The sequence below is a fragment of the Desmodus rotundus genome, chromosome 2 (assembly GCF_022682495.2).
Source record: "Desmodus rotundus isolate HL8 chromosome 2, HLdesRot8A.1, whole genome shotgun sequence".
NCBI lineage: Eukaryota > Metazoa > Chordata > Mammalia > Chiroptera > Phyllostomidae > Desmodus > Desmodus rotundus.
In genome coordinates, this window is record NC_071388.1 from 126,381,127 (window position 1) to 126,402,469 (window position 21,343).

The window sequence follows — 21,343 nt, forward strand, 5'->3', positions numbered from 1 at the left end:
AGCAGTAACTCCCAACCCTTCGCCAGCGTGGTGGACAGAAACTAGAAGGGACATCAAGAGACAGGGTTCAAGGCTTGGCACTGGCAATAACTATTTGTTGTCAAAACTTTTCTGACCTTAGTTTCCTCATCTGCCCTATCTATACCACCTAATTTTAATAACTCTTACTCTTATTTTAAGATTGAATTTTGTATTGCTGATCTTGAATTCCTTAGCTCTCTACCCCCAAATTCCTTCTTGTGGGTTGCAAAACTCATTAAATGAAATTTAATTTTTAAAAACTTTTAATTATGAAAAATTTCAGACCTAATAGGAGTATAAACACCCATGTACATATCACTGACTTAGGCAATTACCTACCCATAGCTAATATTGATTTATTCCTAGCCCTACCTACTTCCACCTCCCCTTATTTTCAAGCAAATTGTGGATATGGTCTCATTTTATCTCTAAAATACATACTTCAGTATGTACTAACTGCTAGACAGAACACCTTCTGTTTCTCAAAACGAAGTTTTCATTGAACAGCACCATGCTCTTCCCAGAAGCTAGATAACTACCATGATGATTTTTATTTCCTGGCTTAACTATAAACTGTGTAAATTCTTTGAAGGGGTGGGTGAGGGAGGGTGGATATTAGAGCACCCAGCTCAGGGCCCTGCAATTAACAGGGAGGATGAATGAAAAACTGTAAGTGCTTTACGTTTTTAATACAATCTTATCCTGAGAATCTAGGGCCTTGTCTTACCTCTTAGCTTCTGTTTGCTTCCTGAACTCATAGTAAAAGTACAAGTTCAAAGCACTTTTTAAATGGTTTTATTTCAGCCTGAGAAGACTTGACAAACAGAATTAACAAGGGGCGGTGCCTGCGGGGGCGAGGCCTTCCCGCGGCCCCGCCCCGCACGCTCTGTGCCCTCCTTTTCCCCCTCCCCTTGGCGTCCCACTCTTCTTCCCGGCAGCCCTAGCGCCCGCTCCGGCGGTCCTCAAGATGGCGGGCGACAGTGAGGTGAGGTGCCTGCTCCCTCCTTATCGCGGTGTATAAATTTGCCCCTGCGCCTCAGCGCCTCGGCGCTCAATCTCTTTCTGTTTTTCTTTCCCCTCCGGCAGCCCGAGTCCGAGGTATTTGAACTCACGGACTTCACCACTGCTTCCGAGTGGGAAAGGTGAGTGAGTCGTCTCACTGGTTATCCGTACCTTGGGCCGCGGCGTCCTCCCGCCGCTTCCCCAGCATAGGCAAACCTCACAGACTCCACTGCGGTGGGGAGAGTAAGACCTAGGGGTCGCCAGGTCCCCGCCGCTTCCCGTCTCTGGTCAGTTACAGGCCTCTTCCTCGTCCGGCGTCTGACAAGCCCCGGCCCGCCCCCGGCGGCTAAACCCTTGAGACTCCGGCTCTCAAAAGTTTTGTTTACTTCCACACCACTTGCCTTGGACCTTGGATGTTGCCCCCACGCACAAGCAATTTCCGTAGCTACCACTCCGTACTGTTTTCATTTATGTTTAACTCGTTATCGTGACAATAAATTTCGCCGCAGCATTTTTCCCTCCCGGGGAACATTGGTTTACCCTTTTAGGTGGAAACCGTCAGCGTACTTAGGTTGGTGGTCCGTCTGCCACAGCCCCACCACTTCCATCCCGTCTTTTAGAAAAACCTTTTAAAGTCTGCATGGGACTTTGGAACGCTTGAAGTTCCACATTTCAGGGGTTAATGCGCCCAGGCTTCCTGTACCTGTCCCACCACCTCCGTGGAACAGCTGAAACTGTTGTATCGCTGAAATTAATTGAAAGCCAGGTTTGTGGAGGAGAGATGACTTAGATCGAGAAGTTTTGTGTTCCGTGTTACAGAAATCCTCCTGTTTTGTGGGGTTTGACTTTCAGTTAGCTTGCTGCAACATTTTATAATCTTTCAGGTTGGGAGTGGGAATTTGTGGATGGCGTGTCATTAGCCGGGGCAGGAAAATATAAAAGATCCTTGCTGGAATAATAGTTTGACCTCCGGTACTTTCCAAAAAAAGAAAAGTCAGTAAAACATAATAATACTGGCAGTGCTTAATTGAGTAGGTACTGTGGGTCCAGAATTATGCCAATGGAAAAAGAACAAAAACAATAGTTAAATTGTAAGCCAACTGGTACTGTTAAAGTAGTTTAAGTAAGGATGATATTGTTGTGGGTTAGAATTGTTGAAGATGTTTTCGTAGAAAAGATAGAAAATGAGCTGGTCCTAGGAAGTAGAAAGTGGTTGCTTAGACATGAGAAGGTACTGAAATGATTAGAAACAGGTGAAAATGAACCTTTGGGACTTCATGAAAAAATGTTACTGCAGTGAAGGTTATCTACTCAAGGGAAATACGTGAGATTAATAAAGAAGATCGGACCAGATTATGGACAGCAAAGCTATGTAAAGGAGTCTTTAGATTCGGTGCTGTAAGACAGGGATTCTCAAACTTTAGTATGCATCCGAATCTTAGTTTCTGATTATGTCTGAGGTGGACCTCAAAATCTGCATTTCTAACAAGTTCCCTCCAGGGTGATGTTGATGTTTTTGGTGGGTCAAGAGAACACACTTAGAAAAAAGCCATTAAAAAACAACAGTGAGAGACACTTGATTTTTAGAGTGGCAAAGTGATGGGACAGTTGTTTCAGAAGATGAAGGAAAATTAAGGCAAGTGACTGACTTCGAACCATATTAGGTTGGTGATTTAGAGACTGGAGAGAAAGGATGGAAGGGAGGGTTGTTAAGACATTTCAGAGAAGACTTAGAGAGATACACTTGATGAAATGCAACGAGTAGAAAGAAGCAAACATGGAACTGCAGTTTCTTTCCTGAAAGAATGAAGGTAAGAAAGTGGCTAAGTGAGAAAACTGCAGTTATAGGCCTGATGAATGTGAAATAATAACTTGATGTTTTGAAGGTAGTTAGAAAAATGTAACCTGAATCTTAGAGCAAATGTTACCTGAATCTTAGAGCATGGGAGTGGGAGTGAGTGAGGAAACATCAGAGTATGGAATGGAAAATAATCACTTTCTCCCAGCTAAGTATTTAAAATATCCTGAAGTAGAATATTAAAATCCTGCAGCTCCTAATATAGAAATAATTGTTACACAGTTATGAGAACTACCACAGAGTAGGGAATTTGGTTATTGACTTTTATGCTCTTGTTTCTAGAGTGAAGCTAGTGTTTTATGATTCATGGGAAGGTGTTAAGACTTTGGAGTCTCTTAAACTTTGAGTTTAATGTTTGAATGAAAAGTTCTTGTTAGTATGTTATGAGCCATACAGTTTATTGAGAGGACTGACTAGCCCATACTCTGTCATTTGTCCACTGAAGAAATATTTATTGAGTGCCCATATTTCAAACACAATTCAGGACATTAGGGATGTGGTGGTCAATAAAAACAGATGATTCCTGCTCTTACTGAATTTATAGTGTAGTGGAAGAGACAGACTTGAATCAAATAATAGAAATGAGTCTGTAATTACAATATAAATAAGAGCTGAGAAAGGGGAGTAAACCTGGTCTTAGAGCAGCATATAGCCATTAGACCTAATATAGAATGAGGAGTCAGAGGAAATGACCCTTCATCTGAGATCTGTAGAGCTTTCAAGGGTAAAGTTACTAAATTTTTGTAGTCAAATCTCAGTACTTCAGGATAGAGTCCAATAATAGAATTAAAAAGAAAGACAAATCACCTGTAATCCTACCACCATTAGATTGCTACAATGAATATTTTGAGAAAATTTCCAGTCTACAGATGTTGTAAACTTTTTGTATCAAACCATATTACTACTTCTATAGTTCCCATTTAGCATATGAACATTTATTTCTTCAAGTGATCTTTAAAATATGATTACTAATGGGTACATATTATTCCATTGAATGGATATACCATTAATTTACAACTATTTGCTACAACTGGACATTGATAGGTTCCTTTTTTTTTTTTTTTACCTTTTTAAATGCAATGTGCATTTCACATGCAAAGTTTTGCTTACATATGGATACACTTTTATTATTAAATTTTTATTCCTTTTTAAAAACATGTTAACTTAGTTCTACAGCACTCATTTCCAAAACTGATAGTGGCCTTTTCACTGAACCACCCCAAAAGTGAATTAGTATATTAATGCTTATAATGTTAAAGAGGAATTACTTAGAAGGTTCAGTTGACTCATAAAAAGTGATTTATCATTGCTGTCTTACAACAGAAATGTAACTATCGATATGTAATATTACTGAAGAGAAAACCTGATGCCTTATATTTTGACTAGAAGTAACTAATACTAACAATACTATGTAGGTATTTTAGGAGAGCAATGTTGTTGTTATAATGCATCATATTTTTACATGAGAAGTCAGCTTCTTAGAGTAGTAAGTCTTTTGAAAGTATTTTAATGTGTACTTAACATTACTGAGATTTGACAGTTTTCATTTGCTGATAATGAGCATATTGCTTGTCAGATTCATTCTTTTTTTTTTTAAATAGGTCTGTTTGATCATTAGATTTAAAGATTAGTGAATAGTTATAAAATCTGTTTGTTATTCATTAAAGCTGACAAATGTATTTGTGTGTTCTTGCCAGCTCTTCCTTAAAACTTGTTTTAGTTTAATGAGCAATGTTCCCAAATAATGTTTTCTTTGGGAGAAATATTAGAGAATTCCTAATTCTTTAAAGGAAAAGTTAAATAGATCATTTATTTTGAGGATAGGGAAGAGATTATAGGTTTCATAATTATCTTTAATAGTATCATGTTAGTCTATCAGTTTTACTTCTGTCTCAAATTTATTTTATATAGACAGTTTTATTCGTTCTTAATTTATATTTTATAGTAGGCAGAATGCCCTTGTTGGGTAAGCAGTAGACTTAAAAATCAAAATCTAAGAATTCTTGGGTTACAGAAAATTATTATCCCTTTTATTTCACATTGATAAAGTAGACTAACAATACAAAACTTACGGAGACTTCTCTGATAAAAATGTTAAATATGAAAAATACTTTCTAAAAGAATTGTATAACTGTAGTAAAAAATACAGAGTCACGTATTTAGAAGGGTTTTTTTTGCTCCTTCCTAGGTTTATTTCCAGAGTTGAAGAAGTCTTGAATGACTGGAAACTGATTGGAAACTCTTTGGGAAAGCCACTTGAAAAGGTCAGATCTATTTGCTGGTGTCTCTAAATGAGTATTTACTTTGAAACATCTATTTTTAAGCTCTTTGCTGCATTTGGTTTGTTTGAGTTACATGTTTTTTTTAAGTTATATATCACCTATGAACATAAAATGCTGTCTGGAAGAATTTGGATTTGAATCTATGGCAAATAATATATGTAAGGCTTTTGTGAACTGTTTTTTAAATAAAATTTTCTATGTATAATGTCATTCTTTGTGAGTGATTTTGTTTCTCCTAATGTTTACTTCTCTCTTTCCGTCTTCCTTAGAATGTTAGAAAATCTTTTGGCTGGTCAGAGAGACATTGCAATTACCAGCTTCTTTGGTAGAGTATTTTGCGTAACTAATGAGGAAAATTTTTGGTCTTAACCAGCTGGCTGTCATTAGCAGCTATTTTATTCAATTTTTGTATTTTACGATACCACTAATAATAGTTGTTCTCCTCATCTCCCCCTCCCCCATGTCTTTTTAACCTCATAGATGTTTTGAATATAAGACTGAGAAAATATTCAAAGTTTAGGTGGAACTCTTAATTCTTTAATTTAAGGTACTGGCAGTTTTACGCAAACTATGCCCAAATGTTTACTGAAGCATGTACTCTGAGAATAAACCTAGATTTTTCTGTATTTTGGTGAAGGGAACTGTTATTAACTGCAACTTACCCCTCTGTAAGGAACTCTTAGTTCTCAATATTTGCTAGGTTTTTTCACCGTAAGGGTGATATTAACAGAATTTGACACTATTAAAGCATTAGGATATATTTCTTTAACTATACGATAAGAGTAGAAAAAGTAACACCACACATAGAAATCATATTTAAAGATCTGAAATATGTAAATTGGTTTGCTATATTGAAATATCACCTTTTGAAATAAAATGTGAAGTTCTCAATCACAGATCATTTATTACACTTGAAACAAATACCTAACAACAATTGATATAGATGTCAGTAAGATTGAAGACAAAACAAGCTGGGTATAACTGAAATGGGAAATGATTTGCATCACCAAAAAGAGAGCTAAATTGGGTATTTGTGAGCTCTGATATTCCTCAGTTCTGTGATTTATACATATTTACTATGTATCTGCTGTGTGCCAGACCTGAAGACAAAGTGAACAAGATTCATGTAGCCATTGAACATAAATGCTCATGAGAGAGAGAAGTAATAAACAAATAAACAAGTAAGGTTAAAATTTTAGATACTATATTCAGTTTTTTCATATAAGTTGGGTAATGTATTCAAAGTAGGTAGCATTACTGACACAGGTGGTAGCGGCTAAAGGAGTATAGATTATAGATTATAGTAAATAAGATGAGACGTGGAAAACATGAAGAAATTTCAAGGTGAGTGAACTGTAACAGCGATGAGTAAGATTTAAGAAAGTATAAAGGACAGGGACTATTCAGTATAAAAAAGGAAGTTAGAGAATGCTTTTATAAGATATTTTACTTTATGTGAAGGATAGTGATTACCAATTCTCTTCATTGAGGGAGAATTAAGAAAAATTACTTTTAAAAAACCTTTAATTATGAAAAATTTTAAACATAAAATAATTTAATGAACCCCCATGTGCCCATCACCCAGTTTCAATAAATAATATTCTTCTTGCTTCAGTAGTACCTCTTATCACCTCCCCACTCCCACTAGATTTTTTTAATAATTTGTGTCTTGGGGGAAAAATTCACATACATTGTAATGCACACAAAACTGCTTGCTTTTGGCAAAAATTTACATCAGTGTAACATTTCTCAGTCAAGATTTTGGACATTTTGCTCACCCCAGAAATGTCTCAGTGTCCCTTTCCAGTTAATTCCCATGCTCCTTATCCATCACCCCTAGGCATTTACTGTTCTTTTTTTCCCCTCTCTTTTAAATTGTAGATTAGTTTTGCCTGCTCTAGAATTTCATATACATTACATCATATAATACATACTCTTTGTGTCTGTTCTTTAAAACATAATAAATAGTTTTGACATTCTAGGTTATTGCATGTAACTATTTTGTATAAATATACCACAAATTGTTGCACTTGTTGACAGACATGTCCTATGATAAATAAAGCAGAACATTCTTGTATGAGGCCTTTTGTAGACATGTTTTTATTTCTCTTAGGTAAATACTTAGGAGTGGATATATAAGGTCATAGGATAGTGTATGTTTAATTATAAGAAACTGCTGGAGCTTCTTGTACCATTTTACCCACCCCCTCCCCCCACTCCCACCAGCAAATGTATGAGAGTTTGGGTGCCTCCGTGTTTGCACCAACAATTGGTTTTCAGTCTTACAAATTTTGTCATCCTAATGGGTATATCGTTAGTGGGATTAATTTGTATTTCTGTGGTGAATATTGGTATTGACCACTTTTTTCGTGTGTATGTATATCTTTGTGAAAATCTATTCATGTTTTTTGTCCCTATTTTAATTTGGGTTGTGGGAGTCTTTTAGTTCTATATATCCTCCTTTTAAGTCATGACTCAATAGTTTTGCTGGGTTTTGAAGGCATTCTTTTTATGCTTTATTCTAGAATCTTTACCTCTTTAGCTTTTATTTAGGTCTATGATCCATCTTGAACTAATATTTTATATGATGTGAGGTAGGGAGTCGAGGTTCACTTTTTTAATTACATTTTATTATGCTATTACAGTTGTCCCAAGCTTCCTCCTTTCCCCCTCCTCCACCTAGTGTTCCCCTGCTCCCTCGGGCAATCCCCAAGAGTTCAGTTTTTTACGTAATGGATATCTTATGTATTCTAGAATCTTCTGGAAAAAACACTTCTTTGTCCATTGAATTACTTTGTTGCCTTTATCAGGTGAACTAAGGGGTCACCTTCTTCACTCTATATTCCGCTCCATTAATCTATTTGACTATCCTGATGTTATTCAGTTGTCTTGACTGCTATAATTTAGGGCTTCCCAATCTTGAAATTATTGAAATTTTGGGCAAGACTGTTCTGGGGCTGTGTTGTGGAGTATGTAATATCTAGTAGTATTCCTAGCCTCTACCTACTAGATGTCAGTAGCACCCTCCCAGTGATGGCAACCAAAAATGTATCTAGTCATTGCCAAATGTCCCCTGAAGGGCAAATTGCTCTTAGTTGAGAACCACTGAAGAGCTCTATAGTAAGTCTTGAAGTTAGTTAGTGTAAATTCTGTAGCTTTTGTTATTTTCCCAAGACTGTTTTGTCTATTCTAGGTCCTTTATGTTTCCATTATGAATTTTAAAATAAACTTGTCAGTTTCTGTAAAAAGAATGATTATGCTGGGACTATGATTGGGATTGTGTTGAATTTATAGATTACTTTGGGGAGAAGTGGCATTTTGACAGTCTTGAAGCTTCCAATCATGAACGTGGCACATCTCTCTAAGTCATCTTTAATTTTTCTCAACAGTATTTTACACTTTTTAGTGGAGGTCTTGCATATCGTTTGTTAAATTTATTAGTAACTACTTTATGTTGTATGATGCACTTGTAAATGGAATTGTCTCTTAATTTCCTTTTCTAGTTTGTTGTTAGTGCATAGGCATGTAATAAAGTTTTATATGTTGACTTTGTATCTGGATAGATGCAAAGGTTTATAATTTTTTGTTAAATCTGCATTTTCTACATTCATAATCATATAGGCTGTCAATAAGGCAGTTTTATTTCTTTTTCAATTTCTTTACTTTTTATTTCTCATTATCATTACATTAACCAGTAAAATATTGACTAGAACTGTTGAGAGTGGGCATCCTGCCTTCTTTGCAGTGGTGGAGGGGAAATTTTCAGTACTTCAACACTCAGGATTGTAGGCTTTTCATAGGAGTCCTTTATAACAATAAGGAAATCCTTTTTTTTTTTTTTTTTAAAGATTTTATTTATTTATTTTTAGAAGGGAAAGGAGGGAGAAAGAAAGGGAGAGAAACATCAATATGTGATTGCCTCTCATATGGCCCCCAACTGGGGACCTGGCCCACAACCCAGCCATGTGCCCTGACTGAGAATCGAACCTGCAGCCCTTTGCTTCTCAGGCCTGCACTCAGTCCACTGAGCTACACCAGCCAGGGCTACAATAAGGAAATTCTTAGTTTGCTGAAAGCTTTCCATCATAAATGAGAATTTAATTTATTCAAATAATTGTTCTCTATCGAGATAATCATAGATTTTTCTTTTTTTATTCTCTGAATATGGTAATTTATTTTGATTTAAAAATTTCCTTATTGTGGTAAAATATATGTAAAAATTACCATTTTAACCATTTTTAAGTGTAAAATTCATTGGCATTAAGTATTTCACGTTCTAAGTTTTTTTCAATCCAAACTGAAGCTCTGTACTCTTTAAACAATACCTGTCTCCTCCTCCATACCCCTGGTAACCATTCTCCTGTTCTTTGCCACGAATTCAACTACTTTAGGTATCTCATGTAAGTGGGATCATACAGTATTTGTCCATTTGTGCCTAGCTTGTTCCACTAAGCTTGTCTTTGAGGTTCATCCATGTTGTGGAATATGTCAGAATTTAATTTCTTTTCAAGACTGAATAATATTCCATTGTATGACATTTTGTTAATCCATTCATTCATCTGTTGATGGACATTTGGGTTGTTTCTCCTTTTTGGCAATCACAAATAACACTGCTATGAACGTGGTTGTGCAAATATCTCTTTGAGTCCCTGCTTTCAGTCCTTTTGGGTATGTACAAAGAAGTGGAATTCCTGGACCATATAATTTTTATTTATTATTTTTTTGAAGAATTCCCATACTTTTGGAAGGCTACAGATTCTGTTTATCTGAAAATATCTTTTTTTTTTAACCTTCTTTTTGAAGGATAGCTTTGCTGAGGAATTGCGGCTTGATATCCCCTCCCCCCCCCCCCCCCCCCCCCGTTCTTTAAAGATGTGGTTGCATTTTCTTCTCTCTATAATTTCTGATGAGAAATTAGATTTCATTCATACTTTTGCTCTGTTTTGGTGTTTTTCTCTCTGACTGCTTTCAGTGTTTTTTCTTTATCTCCTATGTAAGCTAACTATGATGTATGTACTTGTGTTTTCTTTGTTAATATTGAGTATTTAAATTTAATTTTTTAAAATTTTTATTATTTATTTATTTTGTTATTACTGTTCAAGCACAATAGTCTCCATTTCCCCCCTACCACTCCTCCCCATGCCACCCATCCCCAATTCCCTACCCCCATTTGGCTTTATCCATGTGTCTTTTATACATGTTCCTTTACAACCCTTACTGTTTTTCCCCCGTTATCCACTCCTCCCTCGTCTCTGGTTACTGTCAGTTTGTTCTTTATTTCAATGCCTCTGGTATATGTTGCTTGCTTACTTGTTTTATTGATTAGGTTCCACTTATAGGTGAGATCATATGGCATTTGTCTTTCACCTCCTGGCTTCATTCCCTTAGCATAAAGGTCTCTAGATCCATCCATGCTGTTGCAAAGGGTAGGGGCTCCTTCTTTCTGTCTGCTACCTAGTATTCCATTGTGTAAATGTACCAGGGTTTTCTTGATCCACTCTTTTAGTAATGGGCACTTAGGTTGCTTCCAACACAGGGCTATTGTAAATTGTGCTCCTATAAACATTGGGGTGCATAGGTTCTTTTGGATTGGTGTTTCAAGATTCTTAGGGTACAATCCCAGCAGTGGAATTGCTGGATCAAAAGGCAGTTCCATTTTTTAGTTTTCTGAGGAAATTCCATACTGTTTTCTACACTGGCCGTACCAGTCTGCATTTCCACCAACAGTGTACTATACTAGGGTTCCATTTTCTCCACAACCTCACCAGCACTTACTGATTGTTGATTTGTTTGTGATGGCCATTCTGACTGGTATAAAGTGATATCTCATTGTGATTTTGATTTGCATCTCTCTGATGGCTAGTGATGCTGAGCATCCTTTCATATGTCTCTGGACCTTGTGTATGTCCTCCTTGGAGAAGTGTCTGTTCAGGTCCTTTGCCCATTTTTTAATTGGGTTTTTTTGTCTGGAGTGGAATCGTGTGACTTTTTATGTATTTTGGAGATGAAACCCTTGTGTGAGGTATCATTGACAAATATGTTTTCTCATACTGTTGGTTCCCTTTTCATTTTGCTGATGTTTTCTTTAGCCATGAAGAAGCTTTTTATTTTGATGAGGTCCCATTTGTTTATTCTTTCCTTTAGGTCCCTTGCTCTAGGGGATGTATTGGTGAAAATATTCCTGTGCGGAATATCTGAGATTTTCTTGCCTATGTTTCCCTCTAGGATTTTTATGGTGTTATGATTTCTTTTTAAATCTTTCATCCATCTTGTGTTTATTTTTGTGTATGGTGTAAGTTGGTGGTCAAGTTTCATTTGTTTGCATGGAGCTGTCCAGATCTCCCAACACCATTTGTTGAAGAGGCTGTTTCTGCTCCATTCTGCTCCTGCTCTCTTTGTCAAACATTAATTGACTGTGGAGACTTGGGTTTATTTTTGGGCTATCTGTTCTGTTTCATTGGTCTATGTGTCTGTTCTTATGCTAGTACCAGACTATTTTGATTACAGTGGCCTTTAATATAGTTTGGTAATCAGGTATTGTGATCGCTCCTACTTTGTTCTTTCTCAGAATTACTGAGGATATTTGGGGTTGTTTATGGTTCCATATAAATTTTTGAAATGTTTGTTCTATATCTATGAAATATGTCATTGGTATTTTAATGGGGATTGCACTGAATCTATAAATTTTGGGGGGTAGTATGGACACTTTGATGTTAATTCATCCAATCCATGAACATAGTATATGCTTCCATTTGTTTGTGTCTTCCTTAATTTCTTTCTTTAGTGTTGCATAGTTTTCCGAGTACAGGGTTTTTATCTGCTTGGTTAGGTTTATTCTTAGGTACTTTATTTTTCTTGTTGCTATATCAAATGGGATTTTTTTTACTTAATTTCTGTTCTCATATTTTGTTGGTACACAAAAATGACTTCAATTTCTGAATATTGACTGTGTATCCTGCTGTTTGGCCAGATTCACTTATTAGGTCAAGTAGTTTTTTGGTGGAGTCTATAGGGTTTTGTATGTACACTGTCATGCCATCTGCAACCAGTGACGGTTTTACTTCCTCGTTTCCAACTTGGATGCCTTTTGTTTCTTTTTCTTGTCTGATTGCTGTGGCTAGAACTTCCCATACTATGTTGAATAGAAATGCTAAAAGCGGACACCCTTGTCTTGTTCCTGATCTTAGTGGGAAAGCTTTTAGCTTCTGCCCATTGAGTATGATGTTGGCTGTAGGTTTCTTGTATATGGCCATTATACAAGAGGTGTGCTCCCTCTGCTCCCAGTTTGCTGAGTGTTTTTATCATAAATGGGTGCTGTACCTTATCAAATGCTTTTTCTGCGTCTATTGATACGATCATGTGATTTTTGTCTTTTGTTTTATGTGATGTATTACATTTATTGATTTGCAAATATTGTACCATCCTTGTATCCCTGGGATTAATCCCACTTGATCATGGTGTATGATCTTTTTAATGTATCGCTGGATGCGGTTTGCCAATATTTTGTTGAGGATTTAGCATCTTTGTTCATCAGCAATATTGGCCTGTAGTTTTCTTTCTTTGTTGTGTCGTTATCTGGATTTGGGATTAAGATGATGCTGGCTTCATAAAAAGAGTTTGGGAGTCTTCCACCTTCTTGGATTTTTTGAAATAGTCTGTGAAGGATAGGGGTTAGCTCTTCCTAAGTGTTGTGGAATTCTCCTGTGAAGCTGTCTGGTCCAGGGCTTTTGTGTGCCAAGAGTTTTTTGATTACTGCTTTGATTTGACCAGCTGTTCCTGGTGTGTTCAGACTTTCTGCTTCTTCTTTATTCAGTTTTGGAAGATTAAGTGTCTGTAGAAGTTTGTCCATTTCACCCAGGTTTCACCCACCTTGACATAGAGTTGTTCATAGTAATTTCTTACAATCCTTTGTATTTTTGTGGTATCAGTTGTAATCTCTCCTCTTTCGTTCCTGATTTTGTTTATTTGGGTCTTCTCTCTTTTTTTCTTGATGAGTCTGCTTAAAGGCTTGTCAGTTTTGTTAATCTTTTCAAAGAAGCAGCTCCTGGATTTGATCCTTTGAATTGTTCTTTTGGTCTCTATTTCATTTAATTCTGTTCTGATCTTGGTTATTTCCTTCCTTCTACTCACTTTTTGCCTGTTTGTTGTTGTTCCTCCAGTTCTTGTAGATGTAGGGTTAGGGTGTCAATTTGAAATGTTTATATCTTTTTTAGGTAGGCCTTTATTGCTTTGCACTTCCCTCTCGGGACTGCTTTTGCCATGTCCCATAACTTTTGGACTGTTTTGATTTCATTTTCATTTTTTTCCAGAAACTTTTTGATTTCTTCCTTGGTTTCATTATTAACCCATTCATTATCTAATAGCATGCTATACATTATCCACGAATTTGTTTTTGAGATTTTTACTTGAGGTTGGTTTCTAGTTTCAGGTCTTTGTGGTCAGAGAAAATGCTTGATATGATTTCAGTTTTCTTGAATTTGTTGAGACTTGTTTTGTGTCCTATCATGTGGTCTGTCTTTGAAGATGTTCCATGTGCATTTGAGAAGAATGTATTTTCCTTCTTTGGGATGAAAGGTTCTATATATATCAGTTAATTCCATTTGATCTAGGGCATTGTTCAATGCTGCAATATCCTTGTTGGTATTTTGTTTGGAAGATCTACCCATTGTTGAGAGTGAGGTGTTAAATTCCCCTACTATAATTGTATTGCTGTCTATGTCTTTCGTGAAGTCCTCCAAGATTTTCCTTATGTATTTGGCTGCTCCTATGTTGGGTGCATATGTATTTATAATGTGTATGTCTTCTTGATGGATTCTTCCCTTGAGTACTATGAAGTGTCCTTCTGTGTGTCTTTTTATGGTCTTTGTTTTGCATTCTATTTTGTCTGACATAAGTGTTACTATCCCAGCTTTATTTCCTTGCCCATTTGCTTGGAATATGTTTTTCCAAGTCTTTGCTTTCTGTCTGTTTAGGTGTTTTGTTCTGAGTTGGGTCTCTTGTAGGCAGCATATTTTTATGGTTATGTTTTCTTCCATTCAGGTACCCTGTGTCTTTTGATTAGAGCATTTAATGCATTTACACTTAAGGTTATTATTGATAGGTACTTATTCATTGGCGTTTTACCCCCTCTATATCTGTGTTCCTCTCTATCCCACTGTTTTTCTTCCTCTTCTTAAAGCATTCCCTGTAGCATGTCTTGCAATGCTCATTTGGTGGAATTGTATTCTTTCAGCCTCCTTTTGTCTGGGAAACTCCTTATTTTACCTTCCATTTTAAATGAGAACCATAGTGGATAGAATAGTCTTGGTTGCAGGCCTTTGCTTTTCATTACTTGGAATATTCCTTGCCATTCCCTTCTGGTGTGTAGTGTTTCTGTTGACAAGTCAGCTGCTAGACTTGGCGGGGCTCCCTTGTATGCTACTTCATATTTCTCCCTTGCTGCCTTTAAGATTCTTCCTTTATCTTTTAATTTTGCCATTTTAATTACGATGTTCCTTGGAATGGGCCTCTTTGGGTTCCTTTTGATTGGGACCCTCTGTGCTTTCTTGATTGTTTTCACTTTTTCTCTGAATAAATTTTTTGTGTTTCTTCAAATTAGGGAATTTTGGCTCTTACTGCCTCAAATATTTTCTTGCCCCATTCTCTGTACTTCTTTGTGACTTAAGTTATATTTATCTTTGACCTCTTACTACTGTTCTGTAGGCATAGGTCTCTAACGCTCTGCTGTCTTCAGTGGGGGTTTTTTTCTATTTGATTATTTCTCTCGAGTTACCTTTGAGATAGTTCATTTACTATTCTGCTGTCTCCAATTTGCTGTTAAGCCCATGTAATGTATTTTCCAGTTCAGTTATTGTAATTTTTCAGGTTTACAATTTCTATTTGGTTCTATTTATAATTTCCAATTCTCTGAGATTTCTCATCTCTGAATTTGTCCTTGAACATATTTATTATAGCTAGTGTAGAGCCATTTTAACACCTAGGGCTTCTTGGGTATAGAAGTTGACCGTATTCTTTTGAGTTGAATACAGGTCACGTCATCTTGGCTTTTAAAAGAATTTTTTTTGTGGGTATATCAGTAATTTCTTAATTTTATAGTTATATTTTGAGTGAAATATAGTGACTAGATTCTGTGGTGGTTCTCTAATAAGAGTTTTTTGTTTGTTTGTTCTAGCAAGCAGTTCATTTGTCTGGATTAAAACTCCATTCTCTTCTTGGTGGTAACAGCAGCTGAAATCTTTTTTTTTTTTCTTTTCACTCTCCTGCGTTTCACTGTATCCTGGAGTCTCCACTGCCATGGATTAGCAGAGGGCCAAGATTTGAGACAGTTTATATGCAAATTTTGGGGGTTATCTTCTATTGGCTTCTAGAATTTACACCTTAATCTTAGAACTTCCTTGCCATCTTTGAACTTTGTCTTCTGTTGCCTAAATCCAACAAAGCTCCATCACTCTGCAGCCCTGAGTTGCGCACAGATTAGAGTGCCCTTAGATCAGCAATTCTCATTGTGTGGTTGGAGACCCCTGTCGCTCCCTGGAGAGCCTTTCAGGGGGTTGAAAAGGCCCTCTTTTCTGACTATGTAATTTTATGTAATATATTATGGTGAAAAAGCTCAGGATTAATCTGAGATATTGAGATCTCTTAAGATGTCTTTCATTGTTACTTCTTAGTTCTTTTATTTTTTATGTATTTAAAGATTTTTTTGCTTGCCATTTAGTCATAGCACAATTATCTTTCTCTGTCATAAATAAAATTTTCAATATACATTATGAATTTCACTTTGAACTTTAATTTGTATGGAGCGTATGCCGCTAAAACAAATAGAACTACACATAATATTTCTAAAGTATATAAAAAGGACCTAACCAAAACCATTTGCTCACTTTATTTGAGGCTACTTATTGTTATGAAATCTCTCTACAACATAACTGTAAAGAACAAATATAAATCGGCTATGTGAGCATAAATTAATACTCAATTCTATTCAATGATGCCCTTAAATTTTACTAGTTGGCTTGATGTAGATCACCTTTTGTTATACTAGATGTGACAAAAAATATTTTTAGCAAAAAATTAACTATACTGATTTATGGGAGAATTTGCAATTACATCTTGATTGCTGTACCTTTTTTTTTCATTAAGAGTATGACTCAAAACAATAATAATAATTAACTTGCTAATTCATTTATTAAGATACAGTATGCATTGCCTGGTATGTGCTCAGTAAATATTTGCTGATTGACCCCCAGAATACCTAATTAACTCCCTGAACTTGTTGTGTTCCTTTTGCATAAGATATATAGTATAAACATTTAATTGCTTGGAGTTTTGTTAAAATATGATGGTGGTATTTTTAAAAGTTTTAAAGGTAGCAAGTCTTTTTTTCTGGATGGCCCGTTACATTTTAAAGTAAGTAACTAATTTCTCTGCATTTAGTTTTGTAAGTAACCCTTTTCTTTACATTTTGATTTTATTTTGGCTTTTTCCTCCCTTGACCAATTTGTTTCCTTTTTTCTTCTTTGATTTTGGATTACTGACTTGATTTGTTTTTTCTTATAATGAATTCTTATATAGTGTAATTGCAAGTCTAATGGATGAGTCACTTTCTAAAATTTTGTTTGTAAAAGTAGCTGGTGAGAATTGTGATTGGATTTCTCTATACAGGGAAAATGTTTAAAATATATTTTAAGGATAGTACACAAATACTAATTTTTTTCCCTATTTCTGGAGCTATGTTATAAAAGTCTCTTGTTTCCAAGTACTTGCTTTTTATTTACTTATCTTTTATTCATACATTTATATAGTTCATACTGTGCATCAGGAATTGTTCCCCTACTTTCTGTTTATTAAAACCTTTTCTCTTTGCCTTCCCTCACTTCCAGATTGTGAAATCCTTTACCTCTTTACTCCATTGTCATTTTCTCTAGCTCTCAGCTATCAGTATTCCTGTGTTCTTTTCTCTATGAAATGTACAACTGATGACTTAGAGCTGTTTGGCAGTTAATCCCAAGTTAGATCTCTGAACTCAGTTATTTAAGAAAATTATAATGGAAATTAGGTATTATTGTGTTAGAATTAAATCATTTTAAAGGATAAATAGCTCTTTGTGGACAGAGGGACTTCACCATCATGTTTAATAGGAATTCTTAACTAAGAGTCTTGGGTCTTTTAAAATTGTATGTGTGATTAATTTTTAATGTGAATATGCATGACTTTCTTGGGAGGTGGTCCAGAGCTTTCATCACATACTTAAAAGAGCATGTAACTCAAAAAAGGTTAAATGAAAACTACTATTTTAACTTATTTTTTGCCCTGGCTGGAATGGCCCAGTGGATTGAGTGCCAGGCTGTTGGCTGAAAGGTAGCCTGCTCTATTCCTAGTCTGGGCATATACCTGGGTTGGGGGTATGCAAGAAGCAACCAATTGATGTATCTTTAGCACATCGATGTTTCTCTCCCTCCCTTCCCCTCTCTGTAAAAGTAAATAAATAAAATTAATTTTTTTTAAAAATTTTATTTTGTATGCATTTATTTTAAAAATTAACATTTTGTTTTGGTGGAATACATATCCAAATGGTTCCTTGAACGCAAACTTTGGGTATGGTGAGGACTACAGGTCTGTGTGGAAAGCATAGCTTACTCTCATATATAGGAGTAAACATTTTTAAGTCAGTAAAATTTGACCTTATTATCCTTCTACTTCTTTAGCCCTTTACCATTTTTTGGTATCCTGGCCCTTGCAACTCACAGCCTCAAGTTTTGCCAGCCAGCTCTACCCTTCAGTATTGAATGCTCTGAAATTACCTAATTCTTTCCTTTGTTTTCCTTTTTCTACCTCCATCTCCAAAGTAGATGACTAATTTCGCTTAAGGTTAAGTAGTGTTTATTAATTTCTTAAAAAAGATTTGAATGGATGATAATCACTTGACCTTACACAGTTATTTTGGTTTCCTACTGTATTAAAACGCTAAGGGAAAAATAAAAATGAAGTCAAAATTGTTATTCTTCTAAGCAGAATTCTTTATCCTAGCAATGATTAAAGTTATTCACAGAAACTGCTGTTGGGCTCCTAGCCTGAATTCCTTTCCATCATTTAGTCCTTAAGTTGTTAATACTTTTTAAAAGAATGCTTGTGGAATTTCAGGAAAATGTAATAAATGTAAGTAAACATTTAAAAATTATATAGAGAAATATTTGGGGACAAGATATTTGTCATCTGGCCTAGAAGGTTGTCCTGCGGAATCAGTTGCACCAAATTGTTTCCTCTGTTCTTTCCATTTTGTTTGTGAGCCCCAAATCCTTTCATTAAAAATCTAAAAACTTTGAATTATAGAATAATGTAACCAAGTGACATGTATATATTAAAAATATAGTTCCTTTCTCATCATTTCTCTTCCACCCATCTACTTTATAGCACTAATAACTTAAAAAAAAAATTGTAATCCTCACCAGAGGATATGTTTATTGATTTTAGAAGGGAGGTGAGGAGAGAGAGTGAGTGTTAGAGAGAGAGAGAGAGAAACATCTTTGTGAGAAACGTTGATCAGTTGCCTCCCATATGCAACCTAGGTGTGTGCCCTGACAGGGAATCCAGCCTGCACCCTTTTGGTGCATGGAATGATGCTCCAGCTGAGTTACCAGGCCAGTCAAGTTAAAGCTTCCTTAAAAAATGTGAAACTTGACTCCTTTTGAGGTTTTTGTTAATAAATTACACTATAAAAACTGAGTGCACCTGAAATAAATGTAATATTGAATTTCAATTATCTTTATTATTATTATTATTATTATTATTATTATTATTATTATTATATCCATGCTGGTGGATATGAAGCGATGTCTCATTGTGGCTTTTTCATTTGCATTTTCCTAATAGCTGTTGATGTTGAATATCTTTTTATGTTTTTATTGGCCATTTATGTATCCTCTTTAGATCCATTCAGATCACTTGCCCATTTTAAAATTGGATTATTATTTTATTTATTCATTTGTAAGGGTTCCTTGTATATTCTGGATGTAAGTTCCTTATGAGATATACAAGCGTGTAATTTGCAACTATTTTCTCGTATTCTCCATGTTGTAGCGTGTATCATTGTGGATTGTATGTTCACTTTCTTGATGGTATCTATATCTTTTGCTCTTACATTTAGATCCACAAACTATTTTGAGTTAATTTTAATCTCTAGTATAAGGAAAGGGTCCCACTTCATTCTTTTGCATATGGATATCCAGTTGTTCCACCATGTATGGCTTTTTAATATTTGTATAGCAATACTGCAAACAGTCAAAAGGATTTTTTTTTTCTACCAGTGAATGAAAACTTTAGTTTTTTAGCTCTGTATGAAGTGGTTGTCTACCCTGGCCGCACATTAGAATCTGTGGAGAGGTTTTAGAAAATTTTAGCGTGTAGGTCATCTTCAGAGATTCTGATTCAATTGATCTATTATGGAGCCTAGTTGTCAGTACATTTTTTAAGCCTCTGAGGTGATTATAAAGTCCAGTTAGGTTGAGAATCACAGTTCTACGCTCCTCAGAAAAAGAAATGGAAAAATTCTACCTTTTTTAATGCTTTACTTATTTTTCTTCTTTTCAAAATGTGGTGTTTTGTCAGTAGAAGAAAAAATTTTAATTAATTAAACACTAATTTAAATTGTTTAATTTCTATTTTTAAAATGGAAGATTGTATTTTTACATGTTAGGCTGTTTAAGATGTGAACTTAGATTATGGAAACCAGTAAATCATAAAGATGTTTTATGTTTAGATATAGAAAATCTATTAACCCAGGAAGGCAGTGAGTTTACCCATCTGTGTCTAACTCATTCAGCGAGGAAATGATATCACCAAGAACTCAACATGAGGACTCTGATGTGCATATGTTAGTGCAAGTCAGAATACCTTTTGGATTGGCTTGTGTGCCATTTCAGGTTGTTAGACTAGATCAGAGTGTATGTTATCCAAATAGGTGTAATTGTATTTAGGTAATATACTGATATTTCCCAGCACCTTTGGGTCATACGGGGGGTTACTATAACTATTGAAAAATGGTAATCTGTAAGATACCTAATAAGCATGTAGGCACTTTTAAGTCCTGGGCTGCAAAGAAAAATAGAATAGTGTTTGCTTTTTTCATAATCTAATGGAGAAACAAAAGTATAAATAAATTATTAGAATAGGTATCATTCTAGTGATTTGTACAAGATACTGAGAAAGAATCACCAACTTGCCTGGAGATAAAGCAGATTTTTCTACAGGAATTAACATTTAGGTTGTGTTTTGAAAAATGGGTCAATAAAAATAAGCTAAGAGAAATAAAGTAGAGAAGAGCAGGATAAATAGCCTGTGCACAGGTGTGAAGGAGACAGCACACCTCTGGGGAAACGCAAGTCATTAGGCATAATTGTAACACAGAGTGGATGGAAGGTAGCTGTGGGAGATAAAACTGGAAAGGGGTGGGGCCACACCTGTGGGCTCTGTAGAATATTTCTACCAGTGTAGGTACATCCCACTGTTAGAGGTACTTGTCACAAGACTTTCTGAGTATATGACTTCTAATTATGTTATTTTTTACATCCATTTTATATCTATTTTTGTTTTTTGTACAATATGCATAATAATACAGTAATGTTTAATTTATAAATAAAATTACATGAGGAGAGACTCAATAAAACTGAAATTATAAAAAATTGTGTATTTATTCTTACATAAATACCTGTTTTACCTATTGAGCATTTTCCACTGCTCAAAACAGTTTTTGAGCTTGTCAGTTTTGATACCTTTTAGTGGCTTCAGCCATTTTTTGTTTCAGCTCCTCCACATCGCCAAAATGTTTCCCTTTGAGGACTTTTTTCATCTGGGAGAAACAAAACAAAGTCGCTGGGGGTGAGAGCAGGAATAGGGAGGGTGGGGCATGGGGGCCATTCTGGTTTGGTCAAAAACTGCTGAACACTCTCAGCAAGGTGTGGGCAGGTATGCTCATAAACCACCCATTATGTAATGGGCAAACAAGTTGAAAGAGTTTTCAAAAAAAAATTCACTGAAGCTGAATGCAGCCTCTCACAACAATGCCAGCTGGTGCACTGATACAGATGGGTTCCTAGAACACTCACCTAGTATGGGAAGCCTGTACTGCAAGGGGGCCACCCACCAGAAGATAAACAAAGGGTTTTTTGGAGATGAATATTCGAAC

General features: G+C 35.6%; 1 protein-coding gene across 3 annotated transcripts in view; it reads left to right on the forward strand.

The window, feature by feature from the left end:
* The first annotated feature begins 965 nt into the window (after nt 1-965).
* Nucleotides 966-21,343, forward strand: part of RAB3GAP1 (RAB3 GTPase activating protein catalytic subunit 1) — a 109,459-nt gene continuing 89,081 nt past the window's right edge. For all 3 annotated transcript variants that reach the window (XR_008426163.1, XM_024569776.3, XM_024569777.3), the window contains exons 1-3: nt 966-1,006; nt 1,108-1,163; nt 5,070-5,145. Coding sequence is in view for 2 of the 3 variants with exons in the window: in XM_024569776.3 (XP_024425544.2) it covers nt 989-1,006; nt 1,108-1,163; nt 5,070-5,145 (150 nt within the window). In the remaining variant the exon portion in view is untranslated. The remainder of the gene's footprint in view (nt 1,007-1,107; nt 1,164-5,069; nt 5,146-21,343) is intronic.